Raw genomic sequence first — 19,550 nt, forward strand, 5'->3', positions numbered from 1 at the left:
TGTGAATATTTTTAGTAAGAGACCAAGAGGATAAACAGCAAAGACATATTTTTTCATAGCCTGTTTTGCTCATATTCACTAGGGGTGCCAATATTTGTGGAGGGCACTGTAAATCAAGGCTAAATGACATATTTTGGTTTTCAAGTCAGGAATATAACCAATGAGGAACTGAGATCCGCAAGAGTAAGGCATGGAGGAAACCATTAGGCCTACATGGCTTGCCTTTCTAGCCGACGTTAGCTAGCAAGCTAGCTGGATCTTCATGTCTACAGTAAATAGTACTGCTTGATTTTGCTAAAACAGTTATGGTCAAAAATGTTGGCACACCTGCAAAGGCCGAGATTGTCTGGAGTTCAATGAAAGTCTTAAAATGGCTACATGCTGACTCTGAATTTTACGCATCAAGTCATGACCTAGGCCATTCATGTGCTGGTGCTTGTAATCAACGAATGATATTCTATAGCCCACCCCCCGTCTTTGACTGACCGGTGAAGGCAGACTGCACAGTGTTACGACATTATGACATGTTGTCACGGTGTCAATAGTGTCATGAAATATAAGTCACCTGAAATAAATAGACATGCAATTGTGGCACACAGGTTTTCTGAAATAAATAAATGTATTGTCATTAAATACAAGTTGATAAGAAAAAAGACAATCACTGATGAAATCCAAAATGGTGGAAATTTTACATTGGCTTGCCCACAGTTAACCTATTTTTTTATTATTTCCCTCATTCAGTTCAAAAGTTAAATGTACCTCTGAATGAATTATTGAATATACCTAACTGAGGTTAATGCATTAGCCATAGCAGTAGCATTAATGCATTAGCCATAGCAGTAGCATTAATGCTGTCACTACCCGATCCTAGTCCGCTACCCGATCCTAGTCGCGCACATTGCACATGCGTCACTTTGCGACACTGTCGACAGCAAAGCAAGTGGAGATCGCCAGTTTCAATCATAGACATGCATATATGTTTATGGTTTCAATCATGGAAGCCATCCAAGACAGCCAGTTTTACCGAAACATGACTGTTTACTTAAAAACGAGAGAGATGGTGTCACTATAGACTAAAAATATGAGGTGGAGGATCACACTGTCTATCCCAAGTTACATTTTGAGGGTACATACTGAGGGTGGGCACCTCACGATTCAATTTGACTCTACGAGGTCAACGATTCGATTCTAAACCAATCAACGATTCTAAACCGATTATCGATTCTAAACGATTATCGGTTATCAATTCTAAAGTGATAAAACGATTATCGATGCATTTCGATTCGTTTGCTACTCAGTCTCAAATCAGTTCCTACTTTGTGTTTGGTAGCCTAATTCAAGAAAATCAACAAATGAATATATGTATATATATATATATATATATATATATATATATACAGCCGCGGAAAAAATTAAGAGACCACTTCAAAATTATCAGTTTCTCTGGTTTTACTATTTATTGGTATGTGTTAAAGTAAAATGTACATTTTTGTTTTATTCTATAACCTACCGGCAACATTCCTACCAAATTTCAAATAAAAATATTGTCATTTAGATAATTTATTTGCAGAAAAATGGCAATTGGTAAAAATAGCAAAAAAGATGCAGTGTCTTCAGATCTCGAATAATGCAAAGAAAACAAGCTCATATTCATTTTTAAACTGCACAATACTAATGCTTTAACTTAGGAAGAGTTCAGAAATCAATATTTGGTGGAATAACCTTGATTTAAAATCACAACTTTCATGTGTCTTGGCATGCTCTCCACCAGTCTTTCACATTGCCGTTGGGTGACTTGATGCTACTCCTGGCGCAAGAATTCAAGCAGCTCGGCTTCTTTTCATGGCTTGTGACCATCCATCTTCCTCTTGATCACATTTCAGAGTTTTTTTTATGGGATTCAGGTCTCGAAATTGGGCTGGCCATGACAGGGTCCTGATCTGGTGATACTCCATCCACACCTTTACTGGCCTGGCTGTGTGGCATGGAGCATTGCCCTGCTGGAAAAAACACTTCTCAGAGTTGGGGAACATTGTCAGAGCAAAAGGAAGCAAGTTTTTCTTCCGGGACAACGTTGTACTTTGCCTGGCTGAGGTTTGTAAAAGACCATAAGGATTGAACCAAAGCGGACTGGAGGGTCTTCTAGTTCGTCTTCTCTGATGAGTCCAATTTTCAGCTTTGCCCAACACATGGTCGTCTGATGGTTAGACGGAGACCTGGAGAGGCCTACAAGCCACAGTCTTGCACCTACTGTGAAATTGGACTCATCAGAGAAGACGAACAAGACGACCCTCCAGTCCGCTTTGGTTCAACCGTGGTGCAAACACCTAAAAAACACAGCAACTGTTTGGAAAAGCTCCCAAGAAATGTTTTTAACAAGTTTTTGCACTTGTTTTTAATGTGTAGAAGATAATGTTGTAAAGTTTGTCAGTGTCAGCTGGGCTGTTGGTGGTCTTCGCAAGGTTTTTGCATGCCTTTTAGGTTGTTAGCTTACTAGTTTTTGAACAGAAGTCCATATTGCTGCTTTAAGACAAGCCCCATATGTTGATGATGAGCCTTATGCCATTAACCGTTTGTGTCTGAGCATGCATGATGTGCCGACTAGGATCGGGTAGCGACAAATGCATAAGCCATAGCAGTAGCATTAATGCATTAGCCATAGCAGTAGAATTGATATATTAGCCTTATCAGTAACATTAATGCAAATATGCTTCAACATGAAGGTAGCCTTAGTAGCCAGAACAAACCCCCTGCCAGCAAATCACACAAGCCAATATCTTTGACTTCTACCAGAGACATCACTAAGTAATAGACCATGTGGCAGGACAATATGCCCATCTGTTGTTTTCATGCGTTACCTGTTGGACCATGAGTTTGCCATGAGGTGTGAGCATGTTCTAACTGCTTTAGGCTCCCTGGCATTGACATTGTTTGGTGTAACTTGACTTGGGAAATCATAATGGATGAGACAGCGTTCGGGTTGCTGAAATGAATGCATGCAAGGTGGTAATAGGGCCAGGACAGGAAGCAGAACCACAGTGGCTGTTACACCTCAAGTTTATTCAGTTCTGTGGGAGTCCATGGGAAAAAAAATATTTTGGAACGTAATTCTTCAATGTGGAAACGGTAATAGTTTTTATTATTAATTGAGTATTGTATAATCATTTGTAACTTGGTGTGCACTTGTATTCTATAGTGTGTAGGCTATCTGTTACCCATGTAAACCAGGTCTCTGGTTGCAAAGTGGACGCTGTGTGGAGGAATGGGAGAGGGAGAGAGAGAGAGAGAGAGAGAGAGAGAGACTGTGTTTGCGCTCTGTTTTGTGTTCAGTAAACTGAGCTGCAGAGATCCCATTCCTGTGTGTTGGGGGGGAGGGGGGGGGGGGGGGGGGGGGGGAGGAGGAAGAGAGAGTCTTCTTTCAACCCTACTAGACTAACTACGTTCAGGACATAAAAGCTGTGTCAGCCTGAGGACAACTAAACTATACTAGTAACATGAAGCAGTAAAGTAGTTATCATCTTACTTCCACATTGTGGACATTGTCATCAATAGTTGGCAATCACTACAGGGACTGTAAGTAATAAGGCATAGTCTTGTGTTGTGTCTCTTCGTTTTTAGCATACCTTTAATAACCGAGGAGAATGGGTTTCGATTAGGGGTGGGGGAAAAAAATCGATTATTCGATTGTTCTCGATTCTCCCTTAAAAGATTCTGTCTCGATTCAGAAAAGTTCATAATCGAGTTTGTAATTTAAAAAAAATAATAATAATAATAATAATTTTTACACATCCATTTTATGTTGAAATGCAAGCTGCATCGATTATTGCATTGTAACTCATCTGATGATTTTCTTTAATTATCAAACACAAAGTAGGAAGTGTAGCAAAGACTCTGAGTAGCAAACTCGAATGTTTTAATAGTCGAAATGCATTGATTATCGATTATCAATTCTAAACCGATAAAAAGATTATCGGTTTAGAATCGATAATCGGTTTAGAATCGAATCGTTGACCTCTGAATCGGAATTGAATCGTGAGGTGCCAAGAGATTCTCACCCCTAGTTTTGATAGGAATTCTGACAACATTCTAATTGCGTTTTATACATGTTCACACTCATCACAAAGTTATTCATGAAACGTTTGAACAGTTTATGATTCATCCAGCGGTTGAGAAGCCTTATTGCACGATGATAGAAGTTCTTAAACAGATGATGGGAAGGGTCCTTGAGAATGCGATTTGAGCGCTGCAGGCAACGGGAGGAGGAGATGGAAAACATGTTGGGTAGCTCGGCTCCGATGATTCTTTCCGCTGTTTTAATCAGCCTCTGGATGGCTGCCTGCTCTGCCTTTGTGCAGCTGAAGAACCATACATTCAGGCAGTATTTCAGCACACTCTCTGAGGAAGGTGTTCTTTCCTCAACTTCCGGAGGTAGAAGAGGCGTTGCTGGGCCTTCCCCAAGATGGAAGCTATGTTGTTGACCCAGGACAACTCCTTCGTCAGTGTAAGACCCAGAAACGAGGTGACTCGCTCAACCTCTTCACCGTTGATGTAGAGTGGGAGTTGGTGATTGTGCTGGGCAGACTTCTGGAAGTCAATGATCATCTCTTTAGTTTTCTTTAGGTTGAGATTAGGGGTGGGGGAAAAAATCGATTATTCGATTTTTCTCGATTCTCTCTAAAACGATTCTCTCTCGATTCAGAAAAGTTCATAATCGATTTTGTAATTGAAAAGCTTTTTCTCTAATAAAAAATAGAGAAGGTAATTCCTACTTTGTGTTTGATAATTAAAGAAAATCAACAGATGAATTACCTTCTCTATTTGCTATATTAGAGAAAAAGCTTTTAATGGTCACAATTTTGACTTTTTATGAGCAATGCAATAGTCGATGCAGCTTGCATTTCAACATAAAATGGATGTGTTAAAAAAAATAAAAAATAAATTACAAAATCGATTTAAAATCGATAATCGATTTAAAATCGAATCGTTGACCTCCTGAATCGATTTCGAATCGAATCGTGAGGGGCCAAGAGATTCCCACCCCTAGTTGAGACTGAGGTTGTGCTCAGAACACCAGACTGCCAGGTTTCCCACTTCTTGCCTGTAGGCAGCCTCATCATTGTTGGAGATGTTTTTGAAGATGTAGTCGGATGGGCAGGAGGGAGTACAGTCATGGGTGTAGAGGGTGTATAATAGTGGGCTGAGCACGCAACCTTGTGGGGCGCCAGTGCTCATGGTCGGATTTGAAGAGTGATGCTTCCCCAGTTGTACACTCTGTGTGCGATTGGTCAGGAAGTCCAATACACAGTGTAGCATTGAGGTTTAAGTCCTGAAGTTTGAAGAGGAGTTTGCCTGGAAGGATCGTATTGAAAGCAGAACTGTAATCTATAAAGAGAATATTAAGGATGCTAGCTAATGTGTTGATGTAGCTATGCTAGCTAATGTGTTGATGTAGCTATGTTAAGTTGAAGGATGCAGTATTACTAAAAAGACTTAATTTATCTTCCATGTTCCATGTCTTCCTATGTTATTAATCCCAACAGGATCCTTCAGTGACACAAGTAACACGAAATGCTCCCCCTGGACTGGAGGAATATAACCCCTTCACAGATACAAAGCCGGTGAGTCTTGCTTGCGCACACAGACACAGACACAGACACAGACACAGACACAGACACAGACACAGACACAGACACAGACACAGACACAGACACAGACACAGACACAGTCCGGTTAATAGGCTGAACTGGCCAGGTGTGATGTCTGTGTCCGAGTAGAGAAGTCTTTCTGCTAATCATACAGCAGAATTTCAGTCCATGTCCTAGCTCTTAAACAACCACACTATATGCCACTTTTTAAAGATTCTCAAAAAAAGCCTCTTCTGTTGTTGAAGGGTCCACCCAACTCCATCCCCAAAGCAGTGTCTCCGTCCGCCAACACACAGCCAGCCATTATGAACCCCACCGAGGAGCCGCCAGCCTACTCCCAGCCCCAGCAGACACAGGTACGTGTTAAGGAAGGACCAGAAGATAGGCCATTTAATGCATTTAGCCGTTCAGTAACATTCATGCGTCAAATGAAGTAATAAATATCATGTTTTTGAACTCGACCCTCCTTGATGCCCTTACATATGGCCTTAGTGCCCACCAAAGGCCAATGGCCTTGCCCCTCAAAGGATGAAGTTCCAGGCCTGATGCCAACTCTATAAAAAGGGACCACTCTGTTGACTTCAAGGTTATGCAGCAATGGCAGATTTTCACAGTGCAGTCTAATTGACTGAAGGCCTTCTCATATTAATATGCGTGCACCAAGAGAGGATGATCACTTTGATGATATAAATAAATTGAATCAACGCACAAATTATTTAAGTCTCCACCATGACACTTACAAACGTTGTAGCACAGCGGCCTGAATTTCTTCCTGATAGTGATTGGTCCCCATGGTGACTGTTTCCTGTTAGAGGGATTGGTCTCCATGGTGACTGCCCTGTTAGAGGGATTGGTCTCCATGGTGACTGCCCTGTTAGAGGGATTGGTCTCCATGGTGACTGCCCTGTTGGAGGGATTGGTCCCCTCATCGCTGCCTGCAGCTGTAACTGTGTTTGGTTCTGTGAGTTCTGTTGTGTTCATGCCCCTGTGTATGCATGTTTGGTTCTGTGAGTTCTGTTGTGTTCGTGCCCCTGTGTATGCATGTTTGGTTCTGTGAGTTCTGTTGTGTTCGTGCCCCTGTGTATGCATGTTTGGTTCTGTGAGTTCTGTTGTGTTCGTGCCCCTGTGTATGCATGTTTGGTTCTGTGAGTTCTGTTGTGTTCGTGCCCCTGTGTATGCATGTTTGGTTCTGTGAGTTCTGTTGTGTTCGTGCCCCTGTGTATGCATGTTTGGTTCTGTGAGTTCTGTTGTGTTCGTGCCCCTGTGTATGCATGTTTGGTTCTGTGAGTTCTGTGGTGTTCGTGCCCCTGTGTATGCATGTTTGGTTCTGTGAGTTCTGTTGTGTTCGTGCCCCTGTGTATGCATGTTTGGTTCTGTGAGTTCTGTGGTGTTCGTGCCCCTGTGTATGCATGTTTGGTTCTGTGAGTTCTGTGGTGTTCGTGCCCCTGTGTATGCATGTTTATTATCTGAATGTGTTTGGTTCTGTGTGTTAGGACCAGGCCCGAGCTCAGGCTGAACTGCTGAAGAGGCAGGAGGAGCTGGAGAGGAAGGCTGCTGAGCTGGACCGCCGTGAGAGGGAGATGCAGTCTCTCAGTGCCTCAGGAGGTCAGATCATGCTTCCAACACCTTTACAGACCTACTATACATGTTATTATTATAAAACTTTGTTGGAATGTTTAAAATGCTTTGTTTAACATTCTGTTAATTTCAAACATAGATAATCTATCTCAACGTTTATACTATATAAAACAGTACTCTGTATATTGGTACACTGTTGGGTATTATGGAACTCCTGTCAAGTTCCTATCATTTTTAAAACTGGCTTACTGCACTGCTGACTACATGCACGTTGTACATTCAGACCCCCAGAACATCTCTGGAGCCTGTTTGAATTTCCCCCTAGCCCATCAGTGCTCTGTATGCAAATAGGAGCTGGAGAAGAGAGGGGATGCTAAAAACCAAATGATCTCAGCTCAAACTTGACAATGGTGAACGCTAGCTAGACAGAGCAAATGTGAAGAGGCACCGCGTGTTTCAAATCTGCTGTGTGAGAACATTTGGGATTCTGAATTCAATAGGATGGCGAGGATAAAGAAGACTGTAAACAAACAAAGGAGAGTCTGCACATTCTGTTTTGCCACTGTTGGCTACTCGAGTGGAAAGAGTTCTAACATGATGTCTCATTGACGTCGCCATCACTCAGCCCCATCCTAGGTGAAGCAAGGAGGGTCCACTCATTAGCAAAAACACAACATTCTCTTGCTGTTGCCTTCCAACAACAATTTGTAACAAATAAAAATACCAAGGACACTAGGAGAGTGCATAGCTCCCCCAAGGCCAAATGCCACATCTTGCAACGTTAGTGAAAGTGAAAACAAATTGTGAAGCTGCCCAATGAATCGGATCCGCTCCTAAATGGAATGGGTTATTTCTTGGCCCATGCTACACCGCTCATGGAAATCCAGTCAGTATTTTTTTTTTTTTTGCGTAATCCTGCTTACAGACAGACAAACTAACTGCAGTGAAAACCTTGGTGGAGGTAATAACGAAAGCAGTGGAATTATTTATAGTCAAAGATTTGCAGCCCTTTTCGGTGCAGTACGTGGGATTATGTCGCTTGATGGAAGAATTGTGTGCGCTGTGTTTTGTTTTTTACCTCAGTGTTTTTTTTTTTTTTTTGCAACCAGTGCTTTATCTGATCAAACGAGTAAACTTAACAGGTAAAAGAAAGTAGTGATTGGTTGGAGGCTTGGTGTTGTTACGCCATTCAGTAGCCTATGCTGTTGGTCCAGCCTTGTTATGTGGGGAAGAGAAAAGATTAAAAGTTTATTCACCATAATATGCGGTTCGGTGAGCAGGGCTAGTAGCTGTTTCATTTGGCCTTGATGGAATAATTGAATATTCCGGGCATGTAAGAGTAGGGTCCTCCCTCTGCATTTGAAAACTCCAGTGTTCTTTTGTGAGCCATCATCAAATAAGCTGCTAAAAGAATATATACTTATAAGTGCAGCAGGGTGTGATTTAGGCCTACAGCTTATTTCAAATCATTTTACAGCCCGGGTTTTCCATGCCATAGATATTTTTAAGGCAGGCTTCAAGCTTAGCACACTGCATGAAATGTGGGTTTAAAGACAGTCTTCGACCCTGTGTATTGCCGTAGAATTCAATTCAATTCAATTTTATTTGTATAGCGCCATAACAAAACAATTGTCTCTAGGCGCTTAACAGAGCCCAGAGCCTAAACCCCCTTAGTGCATGCACAACGGCAACAGGGGCAAGGAAAAACTCCCTGTTGGGCAGGAAGAAACCTTAAGCAGAACCACGGCACATAAGGGGGGACCCATCTGCTTGAGGTCGGCCGGGTGGAGACAGGAAGGTGGGACGGGGGGAAAGGGGGAAGGGGAAGGGTTGTGTGGCAGAAGGGGAAAGGAAGCAACAGGGGTTATACACAGCCAGCATTTGGTCACTGGACATAATATGTATACAGACATCTGGTGGTAAATACATGATACAGGCAAGACCAGATGACTGTGCCAATAGGGTTACTGTTACAGGGGTAAGGGATGTAGGGACAACGAAACATTTCAGTGGTGGCAATTAGAGATGCTCCGATCATTTTTTTTGGGTCCGATCACCGATTACTGATCACCAAAATCATGATCTGCCGATCACTGCCGATCACAAAATGGCAGGGTAATGCTAATCTTTTAACTATAATCTAGCAGATTTCGCTCTGTTAAAAAAAGGCTGCCGCTATCAACCAGCGGTTAGTCCGTTTCATGTCAACAGTAGGTACACTATAGATAGTAGTTAATGTAGGGTTTCATCATTCACTGTTTCATGGTTATTATTGTTTACGTCATTCAAATGGTTACCGTTGTTAACGCTCAAATGGAATGTTCACCGTAACACAGCACGGAGTTAAAGGGACAGATCCACTTTCATGTTACTGCCGTAATATATTCAGATTCATATCTACAGTGGTGGCCAAAATTATTAGAACACTAGACATATTTAAGAGTTTTCAGTTGTTTTTGTTGAATTGGCCATTAAAATACCCTAAAAACTAATGAAATATCTACAAAGTCATCATTATGCTCTATAAACCATAGAATAGAGCCATCATAATGAGATTTAGGTCATTTTCCGTATAAAAACAAGCTAGGCCTATTTCACTGTCAATTTCACACAATCATGTTCCTGCACAGAAGAAGCCAAATTACTTGTGTAATCATTGTCAGGTGTTATTGTGGTTAAATGGATGGTGTTGAAAGAGTCTTAGGACACAGCTCGGCGATTCTTTTGAATGTACAAGGCCTATCCTGCTCATTAAGTGATTGGTAACATCAGGGTTTTATCACTGAGGCCACACCACCAAATGGTATAGATCCAAAGCCTCTAGAAGCAGTCTTGAAGCACATGATGCTCTTTGAACATGGCTAAGGTGAAGAAGGAGCTAACAAATGAGCAACGGGTTCGAATAAAGGCTTTTTTTTATGCTGGCTGGAGTTACTGCCGCATAGCCAAGGACTTGAGATGCAGTCCAAGCACTGTAAAGTACACTTTAGACTACCATGGCACCAGAACCGAAAGGGGAGAGGTTTCAAAAAGAAACTCTCAGACACACAAGTGAAGCATCTCAAAATTCAGGAAAGACTTTACAAGAACTGTGTGACGAGATCAACATCACAATGAGTAATGGTGCAACAGTGTCTTCAAGAACTGTCCGTCGGACACTGGGAGAAGAAGGACTTTTTGGCAGAATAGCAGCAAAGAAATATTACTGAAAGAGAACAATTGAGTGTAACGCCTGAAATTTGCAAAAGAAAACAAGAAATGGACAAAGAAAGATTGGTTTAAGTGTTGTGTACTGATGAGTACAGGTTTGAATAGTTTGGCAACAAGCAAAGCGTGTATGTTCCACGAAGTGAGGGGGAGGGATATAAAAATGAGTGTCTCTTGCCAACAGTTAAACAAGGAGGGGGTAGTATTATAGTGTGGGGTGCAATTTAAGCCTCAGGTGACAGGTGGCTAAATTGATGGCATCATGGATACAAAAGTATACCACAACATTATGGTGAGGCACGGATTTCCTTCTTGGAGACATCTTATTGAGCCTGGATTTATTTTCCAAGAGGACAATGACCCTAAACATTATTTTAACTTGCCGTTTAACATCCCCCTATTTTATGTGCACAATTTGTAGAAATTAAAATTAAAAAAATTCCAGATGGGAGAACTAATTTTGCTTGCCATTGCCAAGCTCTGCTCTGCTGTTGAGTGACCGGTTGCCGTGCACGCAAGTTGAAAAGTTGCGCAATTCATTTACGTCACGTGATCAGCATTTTTGATTGGTGCTTTTCACCGATCACAGATCAAGCAATTTTTACCAATATCTGCCTATCATGATCGGTTGCCGATCGATCGGAGCATCACTAGTGGCAATAATGTATATTGTATATAAATGCTAGCATAGGGTATTGGGTAGAGTAGATGTACGGCAATGCAGTGGCGGTGGGTGCGATTGGCCGAGGGTTTCTCCAGGTTGACCAGGTGGAGAGACTACGGCAGCGTCCCATAGCGGAGATAGTCTTGATTAGTAGGGAAAGAAAAGGGAAAGAAGGAAGAAAGTGAGTGGGTAGAGTTCAGCTGTCCATGTGCGTAGATGCGGAGTGGTGGGGGTGAGGAGTAGAGGTCGACCCATATGGGTTTTTCTATAACCGATGCCGATACTTAGAGGTCAGGGTTAACCGATATGGGCTGCCGATTTATTTTGGCCGATTTTTAGGGCCGATATCTAAACGTTTTCCCATTAATTTGCATGCTAAAGCGTTACACTAATAATAAGTAGATGCACACAATTTTACTCCCCTACTAGTATCTGAAGTCCGTGCCCCCGTACACACACACACAGCCTAATACTTACAAACATCCATAATCTAGGAATCCAGAGAACCCCCCCCCCCCCCCCCTTTTTTTAATGTATTATTTATTATTTTTGTTATTATTATTTTAGTTATTCTTTTCTTCAATGTATATACATATATGTATGTGTACAGACTATGATTTGTCTTTATTTTAGGGTTGCTGTCTGGGCCGTGGGAGGGGGGAAGGGAGAATTCTTTGTAAAACTTGAATCCGTCACATTTTATGTTTTCATGTGTTTTTTTAAATCGGCCAATGCCGATAGATTAAAAAATGACAAATATCGGCCCGATACATCGGCCGACAGATATATCGGTCGACCTCTAGTGAGGAGCGATAGTTCCACTTCCATCAGCGATTGGAACATGCTATAGGGGAGAGAGAACATTTATGTTAGTAGACATCAATTTCAGAAACAGATAGGGAGATGCATTTGGGTAGTAGATTTAACAGTAGGCAATATGGCTATTTTATCAGTGTTATTATAGGCAAAAGCAATATGATATGGAAGGAGAGAGAGAGAGAAAGGGAGAAGATATATTTAGTAATGCTGGCATTTGTTATTAGTGTGCTTGCAAGCACACTATTGTTCTTCTTAAGTTTTATTTATTTATGCCGGGGCCGTACATGCATCCACTCGGCAATGTTTGAGACGGTGAGATGATGGTGTGGACAAGCCGGGAGGCTGTATTGTTCGTAACATTGAAGTATAAGCTGTTATGCCGGGGCCGTACATGCATCCACTCAGCAAACAGGATACACTTTTGGCTAACGCAGCAGGTGATGGGTTTGTTGACGCATTTACTTTTGGCTATAGGATGCACTAAAGAGGAATGTATTGGCTGTATTATTCGTTACATTGAAGTATAAGCTGTTATGCCGGGGCCGTACATGCATCCACTCAGCAAACAGGATACACTTTTGGCTAGCGCAGCAGGTGATGGGTTTGTTGACGCAATTACTTTTGGCTGTATTGTTCGTTACATTGAAGTATAAGCTGTTATGCCGGGGCCGTACATGCATCTACTCAGCAAACAGGATACACTTTTGGCTAGCGCAGCAGGTGATGGGTTTGTTGACGCAATTACTTTTGGCTATAGGATGCACTAAAGAGGAATGTCTTAAGCTTTGATTTGAATATAGGTACGGTGTCTGCATCTCGGATGGAGGCAGGGAGGTTATTCCAGAGGAGGGGTGCTCGGTAGCTAAAGGCTCTGCCTCCTATTGTGGTTTTTGATATTCTTGGAATTACCAGGAGGCCTGCACTCTGGGAACGGAGCAGCCTTGTAGGGCAATAGGGGACGACTAATTCCTTGAGGTAGTTTGGAGCCAGGTCGTTTAGGGCTTTATATGTTAGCAGGAGTACTTTGAAATCGATTCTACTTTTGACGGGGAGCCAATGCAACGAGGTGAGTACCGGTGAGATGTGTTCATATTTTTTTGTTCTGGTGAGTGTACGAGCAGCAGCGTTCTGTATAAGTTGAAGGCTCTTTATTGTGTTAATGCTGCATCCGGACAGGAGAGCATTACAGTAATCGAGGCGGGAAGTAATAAATGCATGGATTAGTTTTTCTGCATCTTGGAGGGATAGGACCTTTCTAATTTTGGCAATATTGCGTAAATGAAAAAATGATGTCTTTGAGATCTGTTTTATGTGTGAGTCAAGTAGGAGGTCTTGGTTGATAGTTACGCCAAGGTTTTTGATGATGGTGTTGGGTGTTGGGAAGCCATTGAGTGTGGGTACATGGGTAGATAGTGTAGTTCTCAGTTGATCGGGGCCTACAAGCATAACCTCAGTTTTATCAGAGTTGAGGAGCAGAAAGTTGTTAGTCATCCAAGATTTTACATAATGGAGGCAAGCTTCAATCTTGGGTAGATGTACAATTTCATCAGGGTTCATTGATAGGTAGAGTTGGGTGTCGTCAGCATAGCAATGGAAGTTAATGCCATGTTTCCTTATGACGGCACGGGTAGCATATAAAGGGAAAAAAGCAGTGGTCCAAGGACAGAGCCTTGTGGGACACCGTAGCTTACTCTGGTGTGATTTGACGACTTCTCATGGACATGAACAAACATTGGTGTGAAAGCCCCCCCCCCCTTCCCCTTGGCCAGGTCTAGGTTTTGTTATGTTAATTCAATTGACCTGGATTGAAACGACACAGGATTTACCCTGTGTATTGCCGTAGAAGCCCACATTGGTGTGAAAGCCCCTGAAGAACGCAGGTTCGAAACTCGCGCAAGATTTCATAATCTTCCTGAAAGACACAGGTTAGATACTCACGAGTGGCAAACATGTCCCAAGTTGCGAAATGAATACCTCAGTATCAGAGTAAGACCGACTCTGTATAATTACATGCCAAAAGTGAATCTCAAGAACATTACAGAGAGGAAGCTCCGGAATATGAGTGGAACAGCCTCGAAAGTACATTGCGATCTTCGAACTCTGAAAACGAAAGGCAAATCAAGAATTGTGATAACCCCAGAGCAAAACCCTAAAGACAGAACTCTGTAACTCTTAAAATGAAAGGCAAGTCAGGAATTGTGATAACCCCGGAGCAATACCCTAAAGACAGAATATCAATTAAATTATTATCGAGTAAATTATTAATTTTGTTTTTATGGGGCAATAGCTGTAAATGGGAGGGGATACGTTTTGTCAGTTGAAAGCTGACCAATAGATAGAATCTCATTCCGTTTCATCACAAGACGTTTTAATTAAATTCCTTGTCGTTTTCAACCAATGGCTGCAGCAGGGTGTGTGTGGCTAGACTGCTGACAGTCAATATGCCAATAAGAGCATTTCGCACCTCTGTCAGCAGGAGGTGAGAATGCTAAACACATCGCCCCCCCTCCCCTCGCCGGTCTGTTTCCGGGAAATTCCGTTCGTATGCGGCAGACGGATATTTCGGGGGAATGGTGATCATTCGCGGCTGTATCACAGCGTGTATGGGCCCGATAATCTTGCTTTTCGTGCAGTGGCAAGTGCTGTTATTTCATCTGGCATCATGGACAGGTAAAGTTGAGTATCATGTTATTTCATCTGGCATCATGGACAGGTATAGTTAAGTACCATGTTATTTCATCTGGCATCATGGACGGGTATAGTTGAGTATCATGGGCAGAGCAGTGAACAAAGAAACCTCCTCAGACCAGGCCAGCTGAGCTCAGTCATAGGATGAAGGCAGTCACAGATTTAGTTCCTTACCACATGCATCTGGGGTCAGAGGTGTTGAAGTAATCCTCAGTGCACTTGTTGTGTTTTAGTTTTTGGCCTTCTCAGGTTGGCCCAGACTGAGCTGGAGGCTTCCTGGGCCTGGAGGCCAACCTCTCTGTTCATCCAGAACGCCTGCTTGGGGAAGATTTTGATCTGCTTGTGTGTTGTTACAATGTCACACCTGTTGATGTGGCCCAGGATAGAGGCGGTGTATGTGGTAATATGTGTGTGCCAAGTCCATGGTGACCTGGGCAACAAGCACACTCCAGTCTGTGTGTTTTAACTGCAGCTGGAGAACAGCGTCCCGCCCCATCCAGTCAAACCCTGACTGTATTTGTTCACACGTTTGATGACTGGGCTCTACTTTGACGCTGGCCTTTCGCTCTCTGCCCACATAGAAGGGAACCTAAGTAAATATCTGCTGACCTAGTGATCGACTCTACCAGTTCCATCTCTATTTCAGGGGAAAAACCCTGACACCCTGGTCACTATGACAACTTCCCCCAAACTGACTAATTAACTAATTGGTACTAAATATCAAACTATTCAATTTAGGTCTGTAGTATAAACATCAAATCACACACTAGTAACAACTATAATTATAGAAAAGTAAAATATGTCAAAGCCCATAGTGAAAAAAATGTTTGATCACATTTAATGTGTGATGCCATAGTTTGACCTTGTGGAAAAGTGGCACAGTTTAGCTAAGCTCAGTTTCCTGCTAGGCTCAAGTGATCTCAAGTAAAGGTAAACAAGATGTTGAGGGGGTTGTGTCACACAATGGAGAGATTTAAGATTAGGATTGTGCCGCTAGCTCATATGTTATTTGCCAATCTATTGGTGTATCTCTTGCCTGTTCTGTTACATTATCAAGCTGCAATTCACTTTGTGCAATGATTTGTTTTACCTTGTGATTACGGCTTTAGAATCTTTGTTGTTGTTGTTGTAGTTCTCAATGTCACTGGTAAAATAATCCATTCACATGAGCCACAATCAATAGTTTGTATTCCCATCCCATCCCATCTCATCTCAGTGTCACTGGTAAAATAATCCATTCACATGGGCCACAATCAATAGTTTGTATTCCTATCCCACCCCCCAGGAAGAAAAAACAACTGGCCCCCCCTGCCTGAGAAGTTCCCTGCGGGTCCCTGCTTCTATCATGATATTTCCGTGGACATTCCCGTGGAGTTCCAGAAGACGGTCAAGATCATGTACTACTTATGGATGTGTGAGTGTTGAGTCAATCAAACAAGTAGTTTGCCATTCTAATGCCATTCTTCCTGGTTTTGTGTTCAATTGGTGAAGAATCTGTCAAAAGATATTAGAATGAAACAGAATCCATGCTACAGGGTACTGTGGTAAGGGTTACGGTGACAGAACAGAAACAGACGTGGGCAGTTTGGATATTTTTTTTCATAGACCTGATAGTTGTGCCTTGTTTTTAGTTGCCACTCTGAGGCAGCTGTGCTGGTCTTGTTGGACAGATGTGTTGCTGTGTCTGAAGAAACTATACTCCAGCCCAGAGGTGGCGAAGAGCCATGATGCCTCAGCACGATTAGAAGGGATAAAGTAGAAGCACAAATTAGCATATTTGAAAATAAACAATCTAAAGAATACACCCATATGGAAAAAGTCTGTAAAAAACATAGGAATCACAATTGCATGATAAATCTGTGTTAAAGAGTTTGTATATATATATAAAACATTTTGTTTCTGTGTTACAGTATGTGAAAAGAGCTCTTATTATGTGTGTTAACACTGTTATTGTAAACACTTTCTGAAAATGAACATATAGTATATTTATGAACTGTTTCATACGGGAAAGCTTATCATAAAACCATTCACAAGGCAACAACTATTTTCAGAAAAAAAAAAATCACAAAACCACATGAATTAAAAGATGGAACAATACCGCCCCTCCCCCGAGCTATTTCAGATGGTGTATGAATTATAGATACAGGCAGATGCCTATCTCAGTCATTGCATGCTGTTCGTGTTCAAGACGAACAAGTGGGTTGCAAACACCCCATCATGGGATGGTCTCTTCACAGAGGAATGGTGTCTTCCCCCTCAGGGGGTGCTCTTGGGGGTAGCCACCCGTGTGAGAAAGTGGAACATACAAACCCCGGCATTCATGCCTCTGGGATTCTAACACAAAAGTACAGGCCTTACTAAGTCGCAGGGCCTTCATTAATTAGTTTAAATATTTATAATAGAATTGCATGCTGACTCTAATCTGGATTCTGTGTGTCTGACGTTAGACCTGTTTACTAGGGTCACTCATCAATTCTTCAAATATACTTTACATGCCACCAAAAAGCTTTCCCTGTATTTTCATCAGTGAGATACCAATGTATATCTTGATGGCTACATAACATTCAGAATTTACGTATAAGGTTGAGACAAATGCATGGCACAGGGATTCCATCCTGCAAATCTCAAATGAAATGTTCTCTTCCATGCAGTCAGAGTGGGCTGGATGAACGTCTACCCAGGTGCTTGTAAAAACGTGTTGCTCTTGGCACTGGCAAAACGCTGGATCATATGCACAACATGTCACCCACAGTGTGCATCAGGCTCGCAGGGAATACATCCATAGCTACTAAGAGCATTTTATTCCTCAGATCCATGTTGTAAAGGTGTGTGAATCTGTAAAAATGTTCTCCTTTTAAACCTCACTGCATCACTCATCACGGAATTGCAGTGAGGTTTAAAAGGAGAATCACAGTAGCAGCAGAACATTGCCCTCACAGAGCCCAGACCCCATTTTAATTTCCAGTTCCAAATTGGATCATTTTTAACTCAATCATCCTATATCATGTGCTAAGTCCTGCCACTTTATTGAGGAAGATTTGTCGTCCGCAGTTTGAGATATTTGCAACAAAAAGACAACAACAAAATTCCAAACCATTGGGCAAGAAGTGTCACTTTCTGCTTCCTTGGATGGGGAATAAACAGTGTAATGATTTAGACACTGCTACAGGATGAAGATGTGAGACAGACTACAGCTAAAGGATGATGTAATGAGACAGACTACAGCTACAGACTATAGCCCAGCTTTGTTTGAAGCTTACCCGAACACAACATCTTTTTGCAGTTGAGCCAATGGATGCATCATTGCCCTTCAGAGACAGGGGAGTGCTTACTCAAAGGTAGAGTCTGCGATTAAGGCAAAACTTAGTTGATATCTATGCTCAACAGCCAATCAAATACCCCCCCCCCCCCTTCCGTGCACCTAAAGCAACGGGTTAGTTGGCTGGAATGTGTCAACGCCCTGGTTTTGAGACACAGTTACCCTTTACAAACACACAGATTGAGGAGCAATTAGCTGAGTTTGACAAAAGTGTGTTGGATTGGTATTGTGGACAGCACATTTGAAGTGAAAAAGAAAAAGTTAAATAGAACTTAAATGAGCACCTTTTTTTAAAATAACAAATAATTATCCAATTTCAGAAAATCGCCTTCCTTGCCTAAATGTACAATAGAAATTTCGACTACTTAAATAATTTCGTGACAGGTTGTTGATGTTGAAGCTCATTGAATGAATGACGCACCTTTCTGCGCTTCTGAAGCACCGTGGGGATTGTCTAGGAATGTTTATGGCTCTGTGCATTGAGATTACGTTCACAGTCTACACCTTTAACCTTTGCAACCTTTTTCCCCTTTCCAACCCTTTTTAATCTTGCTTATGTCTTGCTCCTCCAGTTCACACAGGAACTCTGTTTGCTAACATCTTTGGCTGCTTGGCGTGGTTCTGTGTGGACCCTACACGAGGAGTGGACTTTGGCCTGTCCATGCTGTGGTTCATGCTCTTCACGCCTTGCTCCTTCGTCTGTTGGTACAGACCCCTTTATGGGGCCTTCAGGTGAGTTTATACCACACTTATTAGCACATTAGCATGACCGCTGCCATGACCCCTAGAAGTAGAAGACACACGCCCAGAGAGTAGGCGAACAGGGCAAACAGAAGGATGCAATGAATCAAAACATTTGAAATGATAACTGGTTGCAGCATGTCTGTGGACAGCTCCCTTCCCTCCGCTGCCTACTAAAAGCTTATGCTGTCCTCCGGTAAAATCGTCGGATGCCCATGCTTGGTTCAAGTTAGCTTGTTCAGAATAACAGACTTGTAGAAGACGGCTTAGCGAAAGAATGTGTTTATTCAATCACATGCCACGGTCAGCTCCATACAACACAGGCATGCCAAGGCACGTCTGCATGCTGAGGAGTCGGTCTCCTTGCTTCTTCTTCTTCTCATTACAAAAAGGTTGTGACTCTTATATTATGGAATTAACATGTAAACAATACCGAGAAATGAAAGGTGTGTCCATAAATGAAAGTAGGAAGTATGACCTAATATGGTCTAACTCAATTAGGTCTAAATGAATTAAGTGTCTGTCTGGGGTCCTGGCAACCATTGATCTCCAGCTGTTCCTTCCTTCCTGACCCTGGACAATAGCTATTTGATGTCTCAGGGGCCAAATGGTTGGGGAACAGGCCTGACGCCCGTCTGTGAGGCCTTAGATGCATATTGACAGAATGGACCTTGCTGTGATTGCATATGACTAAAATCCATGTATTTAACTGAATCTAACACTACTTCAATATCAGTGTGACCACGCGCAAAACCAGGAAATACATCCATCAAACTTTGAAATGATTGTAGGGTCATTCAATGCCAAATCACCACGTCCCCACTATTTTTTTCTCTACGTTTTTATCATTGATAATTGTTTGAGCCCAATACCAAATAAAAAAAAATAT

The 19,550-nt window shown here is 42.1% G+C and overlaps 1 protein-coding gene across 1 annotated transcript in view; it reads left to right on the forward strand.

Moving 5' to 3' along the window:
- Positions 1–19,550, forward strand: part of scamp1 (secretory carrier membrane protein 1) — a 49,052-nt gene that overhangs the window by 5,012 nt on the left and 24,490 nt on the right. Inside the window, exons 2-6 of the mRNA XM_080847934.1 lie at positions 5,541–5,618; positions 5,891–6,001; positions 7,139–7,250; positions 15,887–16,015; positions 18,493–18,652. Coding sequence (XP_080704060.1) covers positions 5,541–5,618; positions 5,891–6,001; positions 7,139–7,250; positions 15,887–16,015; positions 18,493–18,652 — 590 coding nt within the window. The remainder of the gene's footprint in view (positions 1–5,540; positions 5,619–5,890; positions 6,002–7,138; positions 7,251–15,886; positions 16,016–18,492; positions 18,653–19,550) is intronic.

Source organism: Sprattus sprattus (assembly GCF_963457725.1).
Source record: "Sprattus sprattus genome assembly, chromosome: 11".
NCBI classification, from domain to species: Eukaryota; Metazoa; Chordata; class Actinopteri; order Clupeiformes; family Clupeidae; genus Sprattus; species Sprattus sprattus.